The sequence below is a fragment of the Carica papaya genome, chromosome 9 (genome assembly GCF_054855325.1).
Source record: "Carica papaya isolate Zhongbai chromosome 9, ASM5485532v1, whole genome shotgun sequence".
NCBI classification, from domain to species: Eukaryota; Viridiplantae; Streptophyta; class Magnoliopsida; order Brassicales; family Caricaceae; genus Carica; species Carica papaya.
In genome coordinates this window covers 30,586,322-30,609,595 of record NC_142317.1, presented here as the reverse complement: position 1 = coordinate 30,609,595, position 23,274 = coordinate 30,586,322, and the positions used below count along the sequence as shown (strand labels likewise).

Here is a 23,274-nt window from a genome sequence, read left to right as displayed (position 1 = left end):
TGATGAACCGGGAAATTGGGCACCCTCCCAAACTCATCACTCACAAGGTAGTTGTAATATGACTTACCAGAGAAGTACTCATTTTGTTTCAGCTTCCAAAAGACCTTATCCCTCTTAGAATTAACCTATTTCAAGGCAAGTCATACTTATTTACCAATCATTCAAATTTCTATCCACATTCACAAACCATTCCGTTATGCCACTGTGGTCCCTATACGCTTCCTCAATCACCATGTTCTTTGATTGTGCAATGGCAAATATCCTCAGGAATTGCCTCATGAGACTCCCCCCATCAATCCACTCATCCTCCCAAAACCTGATAATGTTACCTCTGCCCAGCCTCCAATGAATGCACTCCTGGAATCTATGCCAGTTCATCTGATTCTCGCTAATAATGTTTCTATGCCAGTCCGCTCATCCTGCCAAATCCTGATATCTAATAATGTTTCTTTTTCCATTCAAGAAAAGATGATGGAAGCGTAGCTTCTCATCATTCCCGGTGTCCATAGAACGTCTTTAGCATCCGCTTCCATGACCACATCAAAGGACTTTTTTTCTTTTGATCACCAGGACTACTTTTTGTGATAGAGATTGCATGGTTCACAAATCAACCAGTTCTCATACCAAACACTAGAGAGAATTATCACTTGTACAACTACATAGCAAAACACTACTAACACAATATTTTTAAAGTTTCTTGTTAGGCAAGAATAAAACCTAAGCTCTATACAAAATGGTCAAAAATTATCTATTGAACCACAGCAATTAGTATAAAGAATTTAGTAAACAATCAATTAATTAATGAAAATCTCTAGTGATGATTAAGAGAATCGACATTTTAGCATCTCAATCAAAATAAAATAAACAACTCCGAAAAGGAGAAAATATATACCAATATAACTGAGCATAAAATCAAAAGCTCTTTTTGTCTCCTCTTGACCTTCCACACCCTTCTTCTCATTGACCTTTCGAATGAACCGAATATAGCAACGCCTACAAACCCAACATCAGGAAAAAATTAAAATTTTCAAACAAAGTGAAGAGAGATAGAGAGAGACAGAGATCATGTGCTAAAAGGAGTTTATTGATTTAAAAAGAAAAAAATTTATAGGTGATAACTTTGAAATGGAGTCCAACCTACTGCTGGTCACAATTTATAGAATTACAATAGAATTAATTTGTTATCTTTTATTTCCTATTTTATTGTGTATTAATTAGGAGATTTGCCATGGTTATTAAACATTCCAGTTCGTGAAAAGTTATAACCCTCCTAATGTATGTTGGATGATATAATTGTGACAGGTAATTATAAAAAGAAGAAACAGTGCTCAAGTAATGTCCGAGCTGAGAATTTGAAATCAGTGAATTAAGAAAGTTAAAATACTTCCTCAAAAGTATGTCACTGAACTTTTGAAAGAGACCGGCAAGCTGGCAAGTAATCTGTTGGTACCCCAATTGATTCTTACCACAATTTTGAATTGGTGAAAGACGACTCAAATGTCAAGAAGAAAATGTACCGTAAAACTAGTTGGAAAACTAATATACTTGATTTGCCATGATAAACCAATTCATCCACAAGCCTAAGGAGGTGCACTTGCAAGCTGTATTGAAGTATAAAGGGTACTCCAGTATTTGAAGAGTACACATGTTTAAAAGAAATAACCAGTTGACAATTGAAGCCTACACTGATGTAGATTATGTAGAACCATTAGTTCACAGAAGATCTGCCCCTGGTTACCATACTTTACTCGGAGGGAACCTGGTCATGCGGAGAAACAAGAAACAGAATATGATTACCTGATCTAATGCAGAATCAGAATTTTGACAAATGGCCCACGGGGTGAGTAAACTTTTATGGCTGAAAATGATCCTAGAAGATTTGAAATTGAATGGGAATAGCCAACGAGACTCTACTGGGATAACAAGTCAGCAATTAGTATACCGCACAACCGGGTATAGCATGACATAACCAAGCATATGGAAGCCAACAGACACTTTATCAAAGAGAAACTGGATAGTGGTGTAACTTACACGCTATACATGCTCAACACCTCACAACTTGTTGATATGCTAACTAAAGAGTTGAGTAATCCAGGATTTCATATGAAAATTTTCAAGATGAGAATGGACAATATCTATTTATCAACTTGAAGCAAAGCGTTGGCAACTACTTATAAAATAGGAAAGTATATTTTTGTATAATCAGGGCAAAGGAGTATACCAGTACAATACCTATATTTTGTATAATCAAGGTAAAGGAGCATACTAGTACAATACCCATACATGTAATTAATTGTATATTTTCTTTTATTACCCTAAGAATGAGTATATTAGGGCTCTCTAATTCAATAATATAGACAACATTTTATTCTTCTGCAGAATGCACACATATAAAATTGCAAACACAAAAAACCCTAAATTATCGTCAGTCAATTCACCAGCCACCACCTATCAGCAACCTCCCACGGCCTTGCTGCAAAAATCTGTCCAAAAATGCACCACTTGCCACCACAAGTTCTCCCAACTGCTACCTCTGTTAATCCCAATGTTTCCTATAGCTGCATCTCAACTCAACTTTTTAATACAAAATTTTTGTATTATTTAGGAGCTTATTTTTATATTTTAGTAACTTTAGAATTTTATTTTTTTAGTATTTAATTTTTCTATTTTGTATTAGTAGTAGTGTTTTCTAACCTTATACGTATTCATATGCTTAGCCTAATCTTATTTGGGAAAGGTTATTTAGGAAGTATTATGAATACCTTTACAATTTAACTTTCAAAAGACTTAGTTATTCAAAAAAGTATTTTGAGACTTTTACCAATTTTTAGTACTAAGATGCAATCAAAATCTTAATTTAATACTTCATACTTCTTAGTTATGATGCCTAAGAAATCCAAGTGTCATATCTAGGTTTTTGTCCCCAAATTCCTAAGCAAGCAAATCAACTCTTATTTGTCATACATCATTTAATTGTGAACTTTTGTTTATATGATCTACTTTCAAGCTTTATGGCCTTTCAAGCAAGAACCTATGATGTCCAAATTAAGTTTATTTTGACTGAAAACCTACTTGTCAAGCTAAGCAAACTTAAATTTCCAATATACAAGCAGTATGATGATGATAATAATAATAACAACAAGAACAACAATAGTTAAATAACAATAATAATAATAACAATAATATAATAATAATAATAATTTCCCTTTAAAATATTTAGTATAATCAGCACCAACATGAAACTACGAACAATATGATGAAAAATTATTGCAACAATGCTAACCATACCACAAAGGAACATGAAGACAATTCAACAAACAGCGACTAAATATCTGTTTTGTAGCATCGTCATTATTCACAGCCATGTATGCCTCTACATACTGCTTCCAATACTTTGCCTGTTGAAAAAGAAGAATAAGTTCAGCAATGTATCAGACAACACGCTGAAAAATCAAAGTCCTCTCTATAGACTCTCATCGTATCACGTCCCCCTATACTTTAGTTTAATGAATAGCATCAGGCCGACCAATATTTTACAATACAAAAAATTTTGATAGAGAATATTTTTAAAAAAACTATTATAAGGAAGAGGAAAGGCTACTACAATAGAAGGGACAAAAGTTCTTGGAACTTCCCCTTTTCCATAACCTTAACAATTCAAAGCCCTTCGACTGAACATCCTCGCATGCTCTATTAGATTCATTTAACTTTTGTTTCAGAACTAATCATAGAATTGGTCCTCAGATCTCTTGGAATGTTTACTTCTTGGGTTTTTCATCACCCTTCAATTGCAAATTTGACCTTTACTAATTTCTTTAAAGGTCAAGGTTCACCATAAGGTTAAAATTTTTGTTTAGCTGGCAATAAACAATCTGATTAAAACTAATGAGCTATTGCAAGCTCACGAATACTGGTATGTCTCTCCATTATGATGTCATGTTGTGATTATACAATATACTCCTTGCTTTGTTAGGAGAAAACTAGGTAACTCTGCCGCTGTAGATTCCTTCACTTCCATTAACCCTTCAAAAGAAAAAGAGCCAAGGAGCATCAGGTTTTACAGAGAGATGCACTTCTTATGAGCATGTGATTTATAGTTGGAAGGGGATTTAAACAGCATGTCCAGACACCAAATTACCTTTGCAGAGGGGTGCTTTTAGCTACTTTTGAACCAAGGCACATGTGAGTTTTCAAGAGGAGGGAGGGGTCTCTTATTTATGTTACGAAGAGACTAGGTGCTTTATCATGTTGTGGCTAATTTTTCTTTTCTCTCCTTATTTGCTTTTTATTATTTTCTCTAGGAGAGATCTTGTAAAACAATCAAACAGCAAATGGATCAAGTTCCTTTAGCATGCTTAATTATGGGAGAAGGAAACACATGACTGTTGTGGCAATTACACCTCTTTTTAAAAAAATAAAGGGTATAATATAATTCATTGATTCATAAGCACCAAAGTAGTGCCACCCATGCTATAGATTAGTGCCACTGTAGATAATAGAAGACTGGTGCCAGGAAAACAGGGAAACAGCACCATAGCCGCTGACCACTTCATAACCAGCCACTTCATAAGCACCATGCTCATAGACAATGGAAGTGAAGGAAATTACCACGGGGAAACAGCATGTCCAATCAAACCCAGTCTTCATAACCGGCCACTTTAGACAAGCCGCCAGCACCATAGCCGCCAACCACAAGCAACAGCACCAGCCTTTATTGTTGGCAGCAAATGTAGAGTTGCAAGTTGTGGCTCCTCCTTCTGCCACCATAATTGCAACGCTACCCTACCATGCCAACTCCAGTCGTCTCCCTGCTTAACCGCACACACCAACCTGCATAGTAGCCTCCCTACTCTCGAGGCCTTCCTGCATAGTCGAGCACTCCACACTGCCAACCGCTAACCTCACAGCCTCCATTGCCAAGCCACATCATCATTGTTGTCCAGCTGATAAGACCATTATTTTTTTGGTTTATTTAGTTGAATTTAATTACCCTAAAATGTAAATTATGTAAGAGGCTATGTCTCAAATCACCGGCACAAATTCCTACAAGGGAAATTCTGCACAACTAATGGTGAATTTCAACCAATTCAAGTTTTACACCGCTTCAATGGGAAGGATTATCTAAGTTGGTCACAATTGATTCGGACCACTCTCAAGAGCGGAAGAAAGCTAAGTCATCTCCTTGGCACTTGACCAAAGCCGAAAGATCCCGCTTTTGATGCTTGGGATGAGGAAAATTCTATGATATGATCTGGCTCTTAGACTTTATGGCTACAGAAATCAAAAAACAAATTATGTGCCTACCCACAACAAAAGACATTTGAGATTCAATCCTAGAAACCTATTCCAAGGAAAAGGTGCAGCCTAGATGTATAATTTGATCATTGATGTGTGGACAGCTAAATAATGCAACAAGACAGTCAAAAAATATTCAAACCTTCTAAAAAGGTTATGGCAGGAGCTTGATTAGTACCTAGTATCATTATGGAGAACAGCAAAATGTAGCAGCCTTGAAGAAATTTGCTGAAAAGTATAAAGCATACCAACTTATAGTAGGGCTCAATGAGCATATATTCAGGTGAGAGTCTAGATCCTGGGAAAGGAAAAGTCATCTCTCAATGAGTTAATATCTTTAAGCAGTACAGAGGAAAGTACAAGAAGATTTATACTTGAATCCCACACAACTGAGCGTTCCAGAATGACAACTAAAAGTTCCAAACCACGAAAATTGGAAAAGGAATCTAATCATAGTGAGACCTTAGTAGCTAGCAGAGAGAATAGAGAAAATCTTTGGGGTATACCTTCAATAAAAAACCAAGACATACAAAAAAAAGTGTTGAAAGCTTCATGGAGACCAACCACCTCTAGCAAGGATTAGGAATACAAGAAAGGACATGCACATATGGCCCAGAAGGGGAAGAATATGGAGACTTGTTTCAAGGCAGAAATTGAGCGATTAAGGACCCAGTTTCAGCAACTCGAAAGACCTAAAGGTATAGGACTCATAGCACAGCAGATATATTTCCTATTTCTCATGATTTAAATGTCTCAAAGAAACCTTTCTTTATCTCATGGATTATGGACTCATGAGCTACTAACCATATGACAAACACCTCCAGAAAATGAGTCTGAACCTTAGCCCAAGCCAAACCCACGATTATCCCAAGTGTATTTAAGAACAAAGAACCTAGAATTAAATCCAAAACAAATTCAAGAATCTACGTCGAGTATTGTAAATGAGATAAGCTCTGAGAACTCTATTTATTCTTACAGGGATATACCTATTACACTTAAAAAGAGGATGAGACAATGAATGAAGCATCCTTCTATCATATCTCAAATTTTGTATCCCTTGAAAAATGTTCTCCAAATAACAAAAGATTTCTTATGAGCCTGAATACAATATATATTCTCAAAACATTATATGAGATTTTAACCAGTGAGAAAAGGAAAAATGACAAATATTTTTTAAAATATAAAATGTGAAAAAATTATATAAATATTGAAATACAGGCCCGTGAAAAATCAGACATGGGAAGTAGTATACTTGCCCAAAGAGAAAAGACCCGTGGGTCGCAAACAGGTATTCATTGTCAAATACAAGCCTAATGGAACGATAGAGAGACAGAAGACAAGATTGGTGACCAAAGAATATACTCAGACATACGGGATTGACAACCAAGAGACATTTGCACTTATTGCAAATATGAATACAGTACATATCCTACTGTTCTTAGCTACTAACTTCAATTGGCGATTACAACAATTTGATGTCAAGAATACCTTCCTACATAAAAATTAAAAGAAGAAATTTACATGGAGATTTTTTCCAAGTTTACTAAGGGAGTAAATACAAACAAAGTACGCAAATTGAAAAGGGATAGTATGGGCTTAAATAGGTCCCTTTTTTCTAAAAAATAAAACATAGGCTTATGTAGTTTCTCGAGCATCGTTTAGTAGATTTATAAAGGTAATGTTATCCATGGGGTACAGGCAGAGTCAAGGAGATCATACCCGACTCATTAAGAACTCAAAGTTAGGGAGAGTCATTGTTTTCCTATCATGCATAGATGGCATAACTGCTACAAGAAACAATGAGGAGGAAAAAGTAACTCTAAGAGAGGAGATTAAAGAATTGGAAATGTTAAAATATTTACTCAAAGTAAAAGTGGTCTACTCGAAGTTAGGAATATTCATTCCCCAAAGATAAGTCACATATCTACTAAAAGAAACTAGCAACTTGTATGCAAGCTGGCTAGCACACCCATTAAACCTCACCATAAACTATGACTAGCAGAAGAAGACTCATATGGGGAAATGTACAATAACTAGTAGAGAAATTAACATATTTGTCAGATAGCAGGTTAGACATTGCATATGCTACTAGTGCTGTGAGTCAGTTCATGCACAAGCTCAAAGAGGTGCATTTACAAGCAGCCTACAAAGTACTTCACTACTTGAAGGATACTCTGGAAAAGAGAATTATATCCAAAAGAAACAATTGATTGCTTCTTAAATCGTACAATAATGCATACGATGCTAGATCACCAGTTGACTGGAGATCCACCTCTATGTATTATACTTTTTTGGACAAAATCTAGAGACTTCGATAAGTAAGAAGCTTATTATAGTAGCCCGGTCTAGCGCAGAATCAGAGTTTCAGGCTACGACTGAAAAGGTGTTGAGCTTTAATAGGAAGATGATTTGAAGACTTGAAAATTCAATGGGATGGACCTATGAGACTCTACCGCAATAACAAGTCAGCAGTTAGCATCACTCCTAATCTAGTACAACATGACATAACTAAGCACATTGAAGTAAACATGCACATCATCAAAGGGAAGTTGGATAGTGTGCTGATTTGTACTTTGTACATACCAACCACTTCACAACTTACCGATATTTTGACTAAAGAATTAAGTAATCATGTATTTCAGACGATCATTGTCAAACTGGGTATAGATGACATCTATTCACTAGCTTAAAGAGGAGTGTTAAGAATACAAATTAGAGTTTCATTAGGATAAAGAGTATAATAATAACATCCCCCGAATATTTGTAACCTTTGTAATTAATAATGTTTTTTGTTATTATTCATTTGTATATATAAGATCCCCATATTCAATGAGATTATACAATTCATTCTTCTACATTTATTAATATTATTACTGTTGTTGTTATTACTGTTGTTGTTATTATTGTTGTTGTTCTTTTTATTGTTATTCTTATTGTTGTTGTTGTCGTCATTACTGTTGTTGTTGTTGTTGTATGCATAATTTTATATGTATATTAAGATTTAATGAACGTAAATGATAAGAAAGAGATTTATCTAAATTGGTACAATGAAATTTAAAAACCGGTAGGTACAACTCGAAGTTGCAATCAAAATGCTAACTAGTATGGTATTTACTATTTTGTGATAGCTACTTCATTGAAGGAGTTATCTGGCTTCCATTTTATCAAACATAACCATCAAAAAAGTGTAGACAATTTTGGTTTGCTCAAAGCATCTAAACACAGTTCTCTTGCAATCTGGAAATCCTGGATGGAGACGTAACCAAATATAGGAAAATTGCAGTAGGTATGCTAGAGCAAGATTCAAACATTTTGTCTTCCCTTTGTTCTAAAAAGCCTACATGGAAGGGAGAAAGAAAGAACTCACAGCTGTGGGAAATACTGACAAAAGTTGCTCATATATTGGTGCTGCCTGTGCAATAGGTAAATGCTACAGAACAAAAAACATTACAAGTTAACCAGCAAACTTATTTTTCTTCTTCTTGAAACAGAAAGAATAATAACAAAGCAAAATTGAGAAGTGCAGATACAAGGGCACTGTTGACAATGATTTCTGCGGCCTCCACACTGTATTTATCAGCCATGAATTCCACAGAAACAGAACTTCAGGCCGTAGGAATCCAGTTAACAGTTGGGAAGAAAGATGTTCACTCTTCCACCTTCATCAAACAGATTCCTGCACTAAGCATGTGTAACCAAGAAGAAATATTCATCAACCATGAACAAAGCCAAAGCATGATATAAAAAATAATAATAAATTAGAGTTCAAACATGATCCTAAAACCAAAAAACCAGAATCTGCTTACTACCCATGCCCATATATTATCCATTAGGAATCAAAAATCACAGTTACAGAAGAACAAAAAAAACTTAAAATTCAGAATCTGCATCCTTAACATTTATACTGAAAATCATAAACAATCATATACGAAAAAAAAAAAAAAAAAAAAAAAAACATATACAAACAATTATTTTTTTTAGATAAAAAAAATATGTATATTACGTATATGACACCAAGGGGGTATTGTCCCTATACAAAAAAATTTACAAATCAGTTAGTGCATCAATAACCCTCCCAAAATCATCCCACCCATGCACATCATGACCCAGAATAACAGTCCCAAAAGTGTGAAGCAATTTATCTCTAATTATACCAATATGCCTCACACACCCATTGAAACTCTATTGTTCCTCTCTTTCCATACAACTCAATTCATCTTTCACCGAACCCCCAATCACCCAATTTATACCCAATAAACTATACACCATAGACCATAAACTATAAGTCACCGGACACCAAAGAAGAAGATGGTTGCAGGATTCCGCAGCATTCATACAAAAATAGCACCCGTTAGCCATAACTGAACCAAATAAATTGAGAACATGTTCAGGGTTCATAAATTAAACAGTAGCATATGCATATCGAGGTACATGCTAACAATAAAAATCAAAGACCTGGATTTAGAGAGACTTCAACAACTTCATGAACTACTAAGACCAAGAAACCACGAGATAGATAAATAACTCATGAAAGTAGTACGAGGCATGAAAACCGAAATTAACAAAAAAAAAATCCACTGAAAACGAAAGAGCAGAAGTGAAATCACCTGAAGAATTGTGTGCTAGTGGCTGAGGCGTGAGAGTAAAGAGAGTGCGAGCTTTGATAGGCTGCGGAGTGAGTTATTATGGAAGGACAGTCTACCTATGCTACATTGTAGAGAGACATTCGACTCCACTTGTCCGCTGAACCAGTTCCAATGAAGTGAAAGAAATCACTGTAAGCGGTATTGAGTAGCTGTTCCATGGAGACAAACCCCTCCGGCAGAAACGTTCCGTATAGACTGAAGTCGCTGTGAATCCTTTCAATTATCAGGAGCGGGTCATGAAGTTCGTAAAAAATAATGCCTACGATCTCTCTGTTTGTTAGACAGAAAGGGGAAGAAAACAAACACAAACACAAGATCTTTTAGGTTTAACTCAGGAATGAGGAGGAGGCCAGCGAGGTGAGAGGGCAAGAGAGGCTGAAATGGTCGGTCGGTGATCTTGAGGGCATGACCAGACATGGCAAACCGGCCGGTTTGGGCCGGTCTACGCCGGCCTAGCCGGTCACCTTGATAATTAACATATGAATTTGATTTGTACAACTTGTTTACAAAATTTTAATGTAGTTAAGAGGATGCGAAAATTTTGGGATGACACTTCAAAATATAATTATATATGCAAAAAAAAGTCCAAATCACTCTTTACATTATTTTTCAACTCAAACATAATCTATATTTTTGAATTTTTTAAATCAATCTTTATCATTAATCACATATTTAATGTCCCTAAATAAACATTTATATGATAAAAAATATATACAACGTGTACATTAAATTTTAAAAATAGTATCAGTATAATAATTACATAACTGGTTTTATTATTATTAGTATACTTTTTATTCATGATGTATTTTTAATTATCACTAAACTGAATGAAAATGTTTAAATGAGGATTGAAAAGTATTATAACGTCGTTAGTGTTGGGGATGTCTTTCTAGTTTTATATCTTTTTATTAATTTTTTTATAATTTTATATAATTTATAAATATTTAGATACAAAAAAAAAAAAGAAACGAAAGACAAAAAATAGTTACCAATATGGCAGTCACATATTTTAAATTTGATGTTTACGTTAACATTTATCTAATAGTTTTAGACACATTGTTAATAATAAGAAACTATTTAAAGAAATTAAAAGTTTAAGTTGCATTTAGACTAAGAAAAATAGTGTGTAGATATATTTGAACTTTTTTAGAAATAACAAAAAAATTTTAATGTATCATCCCCAAAAAATTTATTAAATCAACAAATTTAATCTTTTTAAAAAATTCAAGAGAATTTAAAATATATTAATTCAATTTCATTTGAAAGATTTTATAAAATTATTTTTATTATTTTTAGTATTATTCTAAATACATAATATTAAAAATAGTATTAGTATAGTAATGTCATGTGTTTCACTAATTGAAGAAATAATTTTCTTTTCAATTATTTAAAAAAAACACAAAATTTAATAAAAAGTAATACACCACCAAAAAAATAATAATACACTGCCAAAAAGATAGTCAATAGCAATTAAAAAAAATTAAGTAAAGCTTTTACTTCCTAGTTGTAAAGGTTTAGAACCTTAAAAAAATGAATTTATAATTTAAATGTAGAAACGATAATAGAGTCAGGGTTTACATTCCTTACACAATAATTTAAAATGTCCAGTAGGGTAATATAAGTGTCCATTCTAAAAGATAAACGGTAATTAAAGAAAAAAATGGATAAATAAGCATTATATGGCAACCTTTACTAGTACTTAAAGGAAATTCGGATAGTGAACTACTCACAACCCTATTGTTGATCGGAATTTGGATATTAATCTTCTTAATCTGAAATAGTTAATGAAATGGTGAACTACACTAACCTAGTAAGAATATCACACTAATCACATATACGAAAAATTGAATATTTGTAAAAATTAGAAAAATAATTAATGAAACACTTACTTTAATTAAATACATTTAACTTAAATACGTTTGTTTGATATTTACTGTTACGAATTTTTCAAAAAACAACCTATGAAGATCCATATTCATACCACTTTTTACTTTCACACATAAGAGAACAAGAGATGATAATTTCTCTTTCTTACTTACTTATTAGTACCCCTGGGGGTTCATAGAGATGTTCCCTTACTCGTGAACCTAATATCTAATTTTAACAATTATCCGACCATTCTCATACCCCGTCCGTTAATGGGCGCCAAACATTTCATCATTTCGATACCTCATCCGATATGAGCGTAAACTATATCTCTCAAACATTTTCGGTAGGGGACTTTTCAGCCCCGTTTGACTGAGATAACGTTTACGGTAGAGTTTTCTATATACCGGGTCCGTCTGCCATTTCTCTGAGTACCCAATAAGTCTTTCACATAAAGATTTCAATCAACAAAACAACCAACAAACACATACTAATATCTCATCTTATATTTACATATAATTTAGACTATATTTATGCAGACAATGTAGCTTATCATAACAAGGGATCGAGTAACTAGATAACCGAGTAAACCAGATAAATTAATAAGACCATTGAAACTATAAATTAAGAACATGTACAATATGATAACAAGCAACTAGGACAATATAGAAAAATAAATAGGAAGCTAGACCAATTGTGAACTAACTGGTTTCAGCTCTACTACTAGACTTATACTTATTTTTAGAGTTTTTTAATTTTTTACAAAAATACAAAGTTATATATCATTAACCCTCAATTTATCGTAACGGAAAATAGGGTGAGAGATCTTTACCCGGATTAGTATTTCGAGATATCACGCTATCTACCATGCCTCCTAACGGGTATCGAATTTCCTGAATTTTTTCTACGAAATTCAAAATATTTATCACGTACCTAAAATTCTAAAATTAGTGTCCAAGACTCTTTTCGACCAATTTTTGGTTCTGGCATGACAGTGCTGCTGTGCTCTGGTGCCAGCTTTGCCGTCCACGACGATAGTTCGCCTCAACCTGGCTGGTTTTAGCCAGTTTTGGCCGATTTTAGGTTGATTTTATATGTATCTTTGCGGAAAAATATTTTAGGGGGCCTCGGTTGGTCGAAAAATTAGAAAAAACAAAACATACCAACAGAGGGTCTCTATATGCGGCGGCTCTGCCAGTTCTGCTTCGCAGTTAGGGTTTATTCTTCAGCTAACCTGCACAGAAAAAAGATAGTGAACACAATGATCGAAAAATTGCGCCAAACAAAAAGCATAAAAGGCCTCCTCAGAAGAATTTTTTGTTTTGGCTGTGGCAGCTTTATCGGGTTTTACCTGTAATTTTCGACTCACCCGCCGTCTTTTTTTGTTCGATATAGACACATGGATGCTCAAAATCGAATTCCGAGCGAGTAGGGAGAAATTTTACCTTTTTTGACGATCGGTGGTGGCACGGTGCAGCGGCAGTCGGTGGTGGCACGGTGTGGCAGCAGTCGGCGGTTGGCAGTGACCTTCTTCTCCAGCATCTGGTTCTTCTTCTCCAGTAGGGGCTAGCGGCTATGATTTAAGTTCTCCTGCGATGCGAGGTATTTATACCTATCCCACATCGATCTGGAGCGTTTATCGCGATTGATCACGTCCGTCTGATCGCACCTAAGGAGGGAACGAATCTGGACTGTTCATCGCGATTGATCTCGTCCATCCGATCGCGTCTAAAAAAGGAATGAATATGAGTTATTCACGCGCGTGAGATTGAACCTGAGCCGTTGGATCGCTAGGCACGCAGATCACCTGCGTGGCGCTGACATTAGCATGTTTTGATACATGGGGTGTTCCGATTCGTCGGGGCTGCTAACTGGATTTTTCCGCATAGTCGAATTTTCTTTTTTTGCACTTTAATCCCTTGTTTCTATTTTTTAAAAAAAAAAACACTCCCCGAACTCAAATTTTCACCCTTTTTTTCTAAAATTATTTTCAATCTCATTCTCAATTCATTTTTTCTCAAAAATTTAATAAAATAAAACTAAAATAAATTAATTAATTATTTTAATAAAATAATCTCATAAGAAAAATTTATCCCGGGTTGGTTTTTCGGTTCAGGTATTACAACTCTCCCCCTTTTAAGAAAATTTGGTCTCTCAAATTGGTCACTCTCTCACTAAGTCAAACAGTTGGGGGTATTGTGCCTTGAAGCTTGATTCCAATCTCCAAGTGGCCTCTTCCTGCATATAGTTCTGCCATAGGACCTTAACGAAAAAAAAAAAATTGGTTGCGAAGTACTCTACTTTTTTGGTCTACAATGCTTACCGATACCTCCTCATAGGATAGATCTTTTTAGAGTGAAAGGAAGGGGTTCGTGGGACAGGATATGTGAGGGGTCCGAGTGTTGTACTTGCATAGCATAGATATGTGGAACACATTACGAATCCTGCATAGCTATAGAGGTAGTATCAATATGTAGGCAGTCGTACTAATCCGGTCTAAGATCTCAAATGGCTTGATAAACTGAAGATTTAATTTTTCTCTCTTGCCAAACCTACTGATCCTCTTGAAATTAGTGACCTTAAGAAACATTCGGTCACCTTTTTCAAATTCTAAATCCCTCATCCAGCTGTCTGCATAAATTTTTTATTTGCTCTAACCTATCTAGATATTCTTCCTGATTTTAACTATCTTAGTTGTAGTCTCCTCCACAAGATTTGGGACAAATAATTTTCTATCACCTATCTCTTCCTAACAGATTAGTGACCTGTAAGGGCAGTTATACAATGCCTCGTACGGGGTCATGTCGATACTTACTTGGTAGTTGTTATTGTAGGTGAACTCTATCAAAGGTAGATAATCATCTCAATGACCCCCGAAGTCTAGAACACAAGCTTAGAGCATATTCTCTAGTGTGTGAATCGTCCTCTCTAATTGTCCATCGATTTGAGAGTAGAATGCGGTATTAATGGATAGTTTCGTTCTCATAGCCTACTAAAACCTAGACAAAAAATGAGAGATGAACCTAGGGTCTCTGTCGGATACCACTATCACTGGAACTCCATGTAACATGATTATCTCTCATATATATACATTCTTGCTAACTTGTACAAGGGGTCGGTCATCTTGATAGCCAAGAAGTGGGAGGACTTAGTCAGTCGGTCAACAATTACCTAGATAGCATCATATCCTGAGTGAGCCTTAGGCAACCCAGTCACAAAGTCCATTTGATATGTTCCCCCTTCCACTCCGGGATCGGTAATGGCTGAAGTAGTTTGCCTAGGTGTTGATGTTTTGTCTTAACCCATTGACATACCAGACACTTAGAGACAAAGTTGGTTATCTCTCTCTTGATCCCACTCTACCAAAATCGGGGTCACATTCTTTAATATATTTTGGTAATTATGGGATGTATGACGAACTTTGAACTGTGAGCCTCTATCATGATATCTTTCTTTAGTTCATTGTCATTTAGAACACACACTTTGTCTTAAAACCTGAGCAACCCGTCGGTAGAGACTCAAAATTCTGGATTTACTCCCTATTCTGCATCCTTCTTGAGAACTATATGGTGGAATCTATTGATTGGACTTCTTTTATTCTTTGGATAAATTTGGTTTAAACAGTTAGATGGGCTAAACATGTAACTCTCTTCAAGTTTTGAAGTCATATCTATTGTGCAACCACTATTACTCGGCATTCAGAAACCATTAAGTGAGCTAACATACCTGCATCTTTTTTGCTAAGCGCATCGACTACCGTATTGCCCTTGCATGGGTGATACAAAATATTATCATCATAATCCTTTTGGAGGTCTATCCAATGCCTCTGACGTATATTGAGATCTTTCTGAGTGAATATGTGCTTCAAGCTCTTATGGTCGGTATAAATCTCAAAAGTCTCCCCATATAGGTAGTGGCGCAAGGTCTTTAAGGCATGGATAATGACAGCAAGTTATAAGTTATGGATGTGATAGTTTTTCTCATAACTCTTCAACTATCTGGACCCATAAATTATGACATTCCTATGCTACATAAAAACACAACCCAACTCCAATTAGGAGGCATTACTATAAACTATATATCCATCTGTCTTATTTGGTAAAGCTAACACAGGTGCAGTAATCAACAACTTCTTGAGTTCAGTAAAACTCCTTCATAGTTCTCGTTCCATTTAAATTTAACGTTCTTCTTTATGAGCCAGATCAAAAGAGTGGCTAGGCTAGAAAATCATTCCACAAACTTGTGGTAATAACTTAAGATTCCTAGAAAATTACGAATCTCCTTGACCAATGTCAATTTCTCCTAACCAAGCACTGTCTCAACTTTTTCAAGTTTTACTAATACTCTATCACTTGATATGATGTGCCTAAAGAAGGTAGTCTACTCGAATCAGAACCCACACTTACTCAATTTCGTATACAACTTTTTCTCCCTAAAAACCTGTAAAACCTGAGTCAGGTGGTAAGTGTGTTCATCTCTACTTTTTGAATAGATCAAGATATCATCAATAAACATAATAATGAAATGATCCATAAATTATCTGAAAACTATGTTCATTAAATCTATAAAAATGGATGGTGCATTGGTTAGTCCAAATAACATGACCAGGAACTCATAATGTCTGTACCTGGTTCTAAAGGTTGTATTGGGAATGTCCTCTGTTCTGATCTTTATCTGATGGTAACACAAACGCAAGTTTATTTTGGAGAAGACCTAGGCACCCTACAACTAGTCAAAAAGGTAATCGATCATGGGGAGGGAGTACTTGTTCTTGATCATGCCCCTGTTCAATCTCCTGTAGTGAATACATAATCTTAACGTCTCATCCCCTTTCCTTACAAATATGACTCTAGCACCCCAAGTAGATATACTATGTTAAATGAACTCATTATCCTGCAATTCATTGATCTGTTTTCTCAGCTCTTCTATCTCAATACAACTCATGCGGTAAGGGGCAATTGAGATAGGCTGGGTGTCAGGCTGAAGATTTATGGTGAATTCAACTTTTCTATCCACTGGCAGTCCGAGTAGTTCATCAGGAAATACATCTGGAAAGTTTCAGACTATTGAGATATCTTGATTACAAATTTCTTTCTTATATTTACCTAATGTAGAGAAAACAACTGAGTTAAAGCAATATGTAATAAGGAACTTGTCAGGAGGAAATAATATTTAAATTTTTTTTAACTTATAAATAATTCTTCATTAGGAGGTTTGAATATAAGTTTCTTGTGGAAACAATCTACGGTGGCGTGATATGCCATTAACTAGTTCATTTTTAGAATTATATCAAAGTCTCTCGTGTCAATCTCTATTAGGTTCACAATCAATTTTTTATCTACTATATCTATGATACAAGTTTTGTATATAATCTCCCATAGTAGTGTCCTACTCCTAGAAGTATATACAAACAACAGAGAATCAAGTCTTTCAAGTAATATATTTAAGTTTACTATAAAAACATGTGAGACAAATAAATGTGAGACATTAGTATCAATCAAAATATGTACAAGGTGATTACAGATAGTATACGTACCCTGTATCATGTTTGGATTGGCTTCAGTTGAGTAAGATTGTAAGCTCTGCCTTAAATAGAGGGTCTGACCTAGTTCTAATTTTATGGGCACTCTCTCGCGTAGTATTAGGCACTCACACATATGTGGCAGGTATTATTGGTGCGATAGTAAGGTCGATCCCCATGATCCTTGCTACAGTTGTGACAAATCTTACCATGTCCTGTTACTAGAACCTAAGGAAAAGCCTGAGTCACTGAGCTAGATCTCTTATTTTACTGAACCGGTGTAGTGGGTGCTAGTCTGCAGTATGAAACCAAGGGTTTGGAATTCCCCACTGCTGGAGGAAAGATGCGAAGGTTCCTCTTCACTACCTATGCCTTGGCGAGAATGCTAACTATTAAGCTCCAATACATAGATCTATGGTATAATCTCAAGACGGAGGCCTCACTCGAAATTTTTTACTTTCCTACCTTCATTCATTATGCTTTTAAGGAAATACCGACCCAACTCTATGAATCTTGAGCATACTCTGACATAGTCACATCACCCTAAACTAGGTATGCAAACTCCATTTTTTTCAAATATCGAAGGTGCTCTGGGATGTACTCTGCATTAAAGACTATTAAGAACTATTTCCAAGTGACTAAAACAGGCAGGGTAGCCTACTTGAGCTACTACCAGTGACCTGCCTCTCCTCGAAGCATGTAGGTGGCAAATACAACTTTCTGTTCGGAAACCACCCCAAGAGTCGCGAAGGTCTTCTCTATCTCAGCTAACTAATACTTGGCCTCTTCAAAAGAGGACATCCCTATAAAGGTATATGAGTTTAGTCTTTTGTACCTTTCTATGTAGCTTGGGTCTATCATGGGTAGAACTAAGTCCCATGAAAGAGGGACTGAATTATACTGGGGAGGGATCAGGCAGCCCTGTGGCGGTGCTGGATGATACTGTGGAAGCACTAGATTGTACTGTGGTGATACTAGATAATACAGTGGATGCACCGAATTGTACTGCGGCAGTGTCGGATGGTACGGTGGAGGAGCATAATTGTACCAGGGTGGCTCCGAATCTTCCCGCTGTAAGGGTGGCTCAAACTGTGGCAGTGAAGGAGGCTCAGGAAGCTCCCTCCTTTCTTCCCGGGCATGCTGGGCAGAGATGAGCCTCTTCAGCATCTTAAAGAGTCAGCCAACATCATCTCGAAGAGAACTATCATGGGCTGCTCGATTTAGTGGGGGTCTTCCTCTCCTCATATCCTTATACCTACATTTCAAAAGGGAGGGTTGAGCAATAGTTTATATTTAGTATTTTTAAGTCTTTCTATAAGAAATGGTTCCGAGGAATGTAGCTTTGATACCAACTGTAAAAACCCTAAACCTTAAAGGAAATGAATTTATAATTTAAATACGAAAGTAAATAATAGAGTTAGGGTTTACATTCCTTATACAGCAATTTAGAATGCCCAATCGAAGTACGGGAATGTCTCTTCTAAAAGACAAACGGTAATTAAAGAAAAAAATATATAAATAAGTATCATAGAACAACCTTCACTAGTACTTGAAGGGGGTCCAGGTGGTGAACTACTCACAACTCTCTTACTGATCGGGATCTGGATCTTAGTCTTCTTGATATGAAATAGTTAATGAAAGGGTGAGTTACACTAACCCACTAAGAATATTATACTAATAACAGATACGAAAAATTGAAGATAGATAAAAATCAGAAAAATAATTAATAGAGTTCTTACTTTAATTAAATACATTTAACTTAAAAACGTTTGTTTGATACTTACTGTTACAAGTTTTTAAAAAAATAACCTATGAAGACCTATATCCATAACACTTTCCATTTTCATGCATAAAAGAACAATAAATGAAAATTTTTCTTTCTTACTTGCTTACTGGTACTCCTAGGGGTCCATAGGGATGTCATGTCCCCCTACTCGTGAATCAAATATTTAATTTTAAATAATTAACCGGCCATCCTCATACCCCGTCCGGTTGTGGGTGCCAAATATTCCATCAGCTCAATACCTCGTCCGATATGATGGTGAGCCATATCTCCCGAATCTTTCCAGTAAGGAACTTCTCAGCCTTGTTTGACTGAGGTAATGTTCACGGTAGGGTTACATATGTATTAGACCCGTCCGCCCTTTCCCTGAGTACCCAGTAAGTCTTTTCCATAAAGATTTCCACTAATAAAACAACCAATAAACGCATACCAATATCTCATCTTATATTTATATATCAATTAGACTACGTTTATGCAGATGATGTAACTTATCATAACAAGAGATCGAGTAACCAGATAACCGAGTAAATCAGATAAATTAATAAAACCATTAAAATTATAAATAAATAACATGCACAATACGATAACAAGCAAGGAGGATAGTACAAAACAATAAAGAGAAAATTAGTACAATTGTAAACTAACCGGTTTTGGCTCCACTAATGATATGTACTTATTTTTAGGGCTTTCTAATTTTTCACAAAAATACAAAATTATATATCATTAGGCCTCAATTTACCGTAACGAAAAATAAGGAGGATTCTTACCTGGATCGGTATTTCAAGACGTTGCGCTGTCTATCACGCCTCCTAACGAGTACCAGATTTTCTGAATTTTTTCTGCGAAATTCAAAACACTCATCACGTACCTAAAAATACCCCAAAAATATAAAATTGATGTTCAATACTTTTTTTGGTCAATTTTGGGATTCTGGCACGGCGATGCTGCCATCCTCCGGCGCTAGCTCCACCACCCATGATGGCAGTTTGCCTCGCCTTGTCGATTTTAGACCAGTTTTACACGTATCTCTATGAAAAAACATGTTAGGGGACCTCAGTTGGTCGAAAAATCACAAAATATCGAACCTATTAGCAAGGAGTTCTCCAGGTGCGATGGCTTTACTGGTTCTCCTTCATGATTGGGGTTCCTTCTTTTATTAACCTTCACAAAAAAGGAGGGTAAACACGATAATCGAAAAATTGCGTGAAACGAGAAGCGGGAAGGGACTTATTAGAGAAATTTTTTTGTTTTGCCCGCATTGGCTCTGTCGGATTTTGCCCGCGATTTTCAGCTCACCCACCAACCCTCTTGCTCCGATATGGCCACATGAATGCTCATAATCAAATTCCGAGCAGGTAAGGAAAAAATTTACCTTTTTTGGTGGTCGGCAGTGACTCTAGTGCGGCGACAGTCGGCGGTCGATCTTCTTATCCGGTGCCTGGTTTTTCTTCTCCGTCGGAGGCTGACAACTAGGGTTTGGGTTCCCCTGCGACGCGAGGTATTTATACCTATCCCGCATCGATTTGGGCCGTTGATCATGATTGATCTCGTCCGTCTAATCGTGCATAAAGTAGGAACGAATCTACACTGTTCATCGCGATTGATCTCGTCTGTCTGATCGTGCCTCAAGAGGGAACGCATCTGAGTCGTTTACGCATGCGAGGTTGAACCTGGGCCATCAGATTGTTGGGCACGTGGATCGCCCACGTGGCCTCCCGCATGGCGCCGACGTCAGCGTGTTTTGACATGCGGTGTCCTCTGGTTCGTCGGAGCTACTGACTAGGTCGTCCTATGTGGCCGAATTTTTTTTTGCACTTTGACCCTCTTCTTTCTAATTTTTCTTTTAAAAACAACCCCAAACTCAAATTTTCATCATTTTTCTCTAAAATTATTTTCAATCTCATTCCCAATTCATTTTTTATCAAAAATTCAATAAAAGAAAACTAAAATAAATTAATTAATTATTTTAATAAAATAATTTCATAAGAAAAGTTTATCCCAAGCCGCTTTTCGGGCCCGGGTATTACGCTAGTATTCATTAATTAAAGGGATTAAAAAGAAAAAAAAAACTACACATAATAAGTTATTTATTTTCTTCTATATTTTCATAAGTATTAACATTGTTTGTTCTTCAATATTTGTTATTACAAGAGGATGTAGGATTTATAATATTTAATTAAAAATTCATATAAAGAACCATGGATGAATACCAATTTCATCGACAATAAACCGACCTGTTCTAATAATATGGTAGTTTTTTATCACAAAATTGTAGTTTTTAATACAAAATTTTAGCAAAATGGTAATTATATATTGTATAATACATTAAATTCTAATAGCAAAGATATAATAACATGAAAATAATTCGTAATTCAATCTAGTTATAATTATTAAACTAACCAATTAAATGATATGTCACATTTTATGAAATAATGCAAAGTGTCAATATATTATTTTTGAACATCCTATGAAATGTTATGCTTGAAAAAAAATATATTCTATGAGATGTTACTAAATGTCTATATTTCTATATCATACATCACACTAATATTAAGAATTTATAATTTTTTTTATCACTTATGGTCTAACGTTACTAAAATTATATATTTGTTCATCATATATGTAATGGTGCCAAGTTTTTATTTATGTTACCACATTTGGTATGAAATGTTGTCAACTTTCTATATGATGTAAAATGGCACCACTTATTTGTCACCATAACTTGGGCCAATGTTACTAACTGTCTATATTCATTACCATTTATTTATATCTTAACACTCCAAAGGGCTTATATTTTCTTATATATCGGTATATATAATTATATTTTACATGTTTCTCATGGTGTGAAGTGATCATGCTAATAAAAAACAAGACAAAAAAAATTTATGAACTGATCAAAACTAAAGAAAAAATATGTTTGACCAATAAAATTTGCAAAATATAATTGTATATATTTATGAAGTAATAGAATTTTTAATTGTTAAGACTCATTGATTTGCACCATGTAATGGATTAAGAATTTAGTTACTAATAGTTTGTATTTTACTATTAGATATGTCCAAAATGTTATCAAAAAATATACTTCATTTTTTTGTATATTATAAAAATATTATCAAGAGCCTATATTTTTGTTAAAACATTTACTATACAGTGATATGCTTTGAAATGTTACCAATTATCTATATTTAGCTATAGAATATACTATCAAATTATTATAACTTGTTATCATATTTTCTAAGGCATGTTACCACATATGTTATGAAATATAACCAATGATCTATAATTTGTTACCACTATATTATATTAAATGTTACTAATTATTTATATTTTAGAAAAAAATAGTGTGTCATATCAATAGAGAATTCAGATAACATATTTTTTTCTGGATGGGTACAAATCCTTGTTCGAATTCTCGGTGCGGAAAAAAATGAATTGAATTCAAAGTTTAATTCAAAGTTGTATCGCGTGAAAAAATGAATAAACCTATATGTCTTAATTAGAGAGAAACAAACAACAACGAACTTTTGTAAAGGCTCGGAGCTTAAAAAAAATAAATTTATGAATTAAATGCGAAAGTATTAATAGAGTTAGGGTTTACATTCCTTACACAATAATGCCTAATAGAGTTACAAGAATGTCAATTTTAAAAGACAAATGAAAATTAAAAAAATAAAATGAAAAGCGAATAACTAACCATCCTAAAAAAACCTTCACTAGCATTTGAAGGGAGTTCGAATAATGAACTACTTACAACCCTATTGTTGATCAAGATCTAAATTTTAGTCATCTTGATATGAAATAATTAATGAAATGATGAACTACACTAACCCAGTAAGAATATCACACTAATCACAGATACGAAAAATTAAAAATTGGTAAAAAAACCAGAAAAACAACTAATGGAGCCCTTGCTTTATTTAAATACATTTAAACTTGAAGACATTTATTTAATAGTTACCATAATGAGTTTTCTAAAGACAGCTTATGAAGACCCACATCCATATTACTTTTCACTTTCACACATAAGAGAATGAGAAACAATAACATTTCTTTCTTACCTATTTACTGGTACCTCTGAGGGTCCATAGGGATGTCCCCCCTACTCATGAACCCAATATCTAATTTTAAAATTGACTGGTCGTCCCATACCTCGTCCGGTATTA

At 34.9% G+C, this 23,274-nt stretch overlaps 1 protein-coding gene across 4 annotated transcripts in view; it reads right to left on the bottom strand.

Moving 5' to 3' along the window:
• CSTF77 (Tetratricopeptide repeat (TPR)-like superfamily protein) overlaps window positions 1-10,404 on the bottom strand; it is a 62,506-nt gene extending 52,102 nt beyond the window's left edge. The window contains exons 1-5 of one of the 4 annotated variants that reach the window (XM_022036152.2): window positions 9,903-10,404; window positions 8,826-8,971; window positions 8,663-8,725; window positions 3,289-3,398; window positions 893-993 (exon numbers count right to left, since the gene is read on the bottom strand). In XM_022036152.2, coding sequence (XP_021891844.1) covers window positions 893-993; window positions 3,289-3,398; window positions 8,663-8,725; window positions 8,826-8,879 — 328 coding nt within the window. In that variant the 5' untranslated portion in view covers window positions 8,880-8,971; window positions 9,903-10,404. Of the gene's footprint in view, window positions 1-892; window positions 994-3,288; window positions 3,399-8,662; window positions 8,726-8,825; window positions 8,977-9,902 lie in introns of those variants that run through there. The other 3 variants (XM_022036151.2, XM_022036150.2, XM_088210656.1) reach the window with 3 other exon arrangements.
• Between the last annotated feature and the right edge of the window lie 12,870 nt (window positions 10,405-23,274).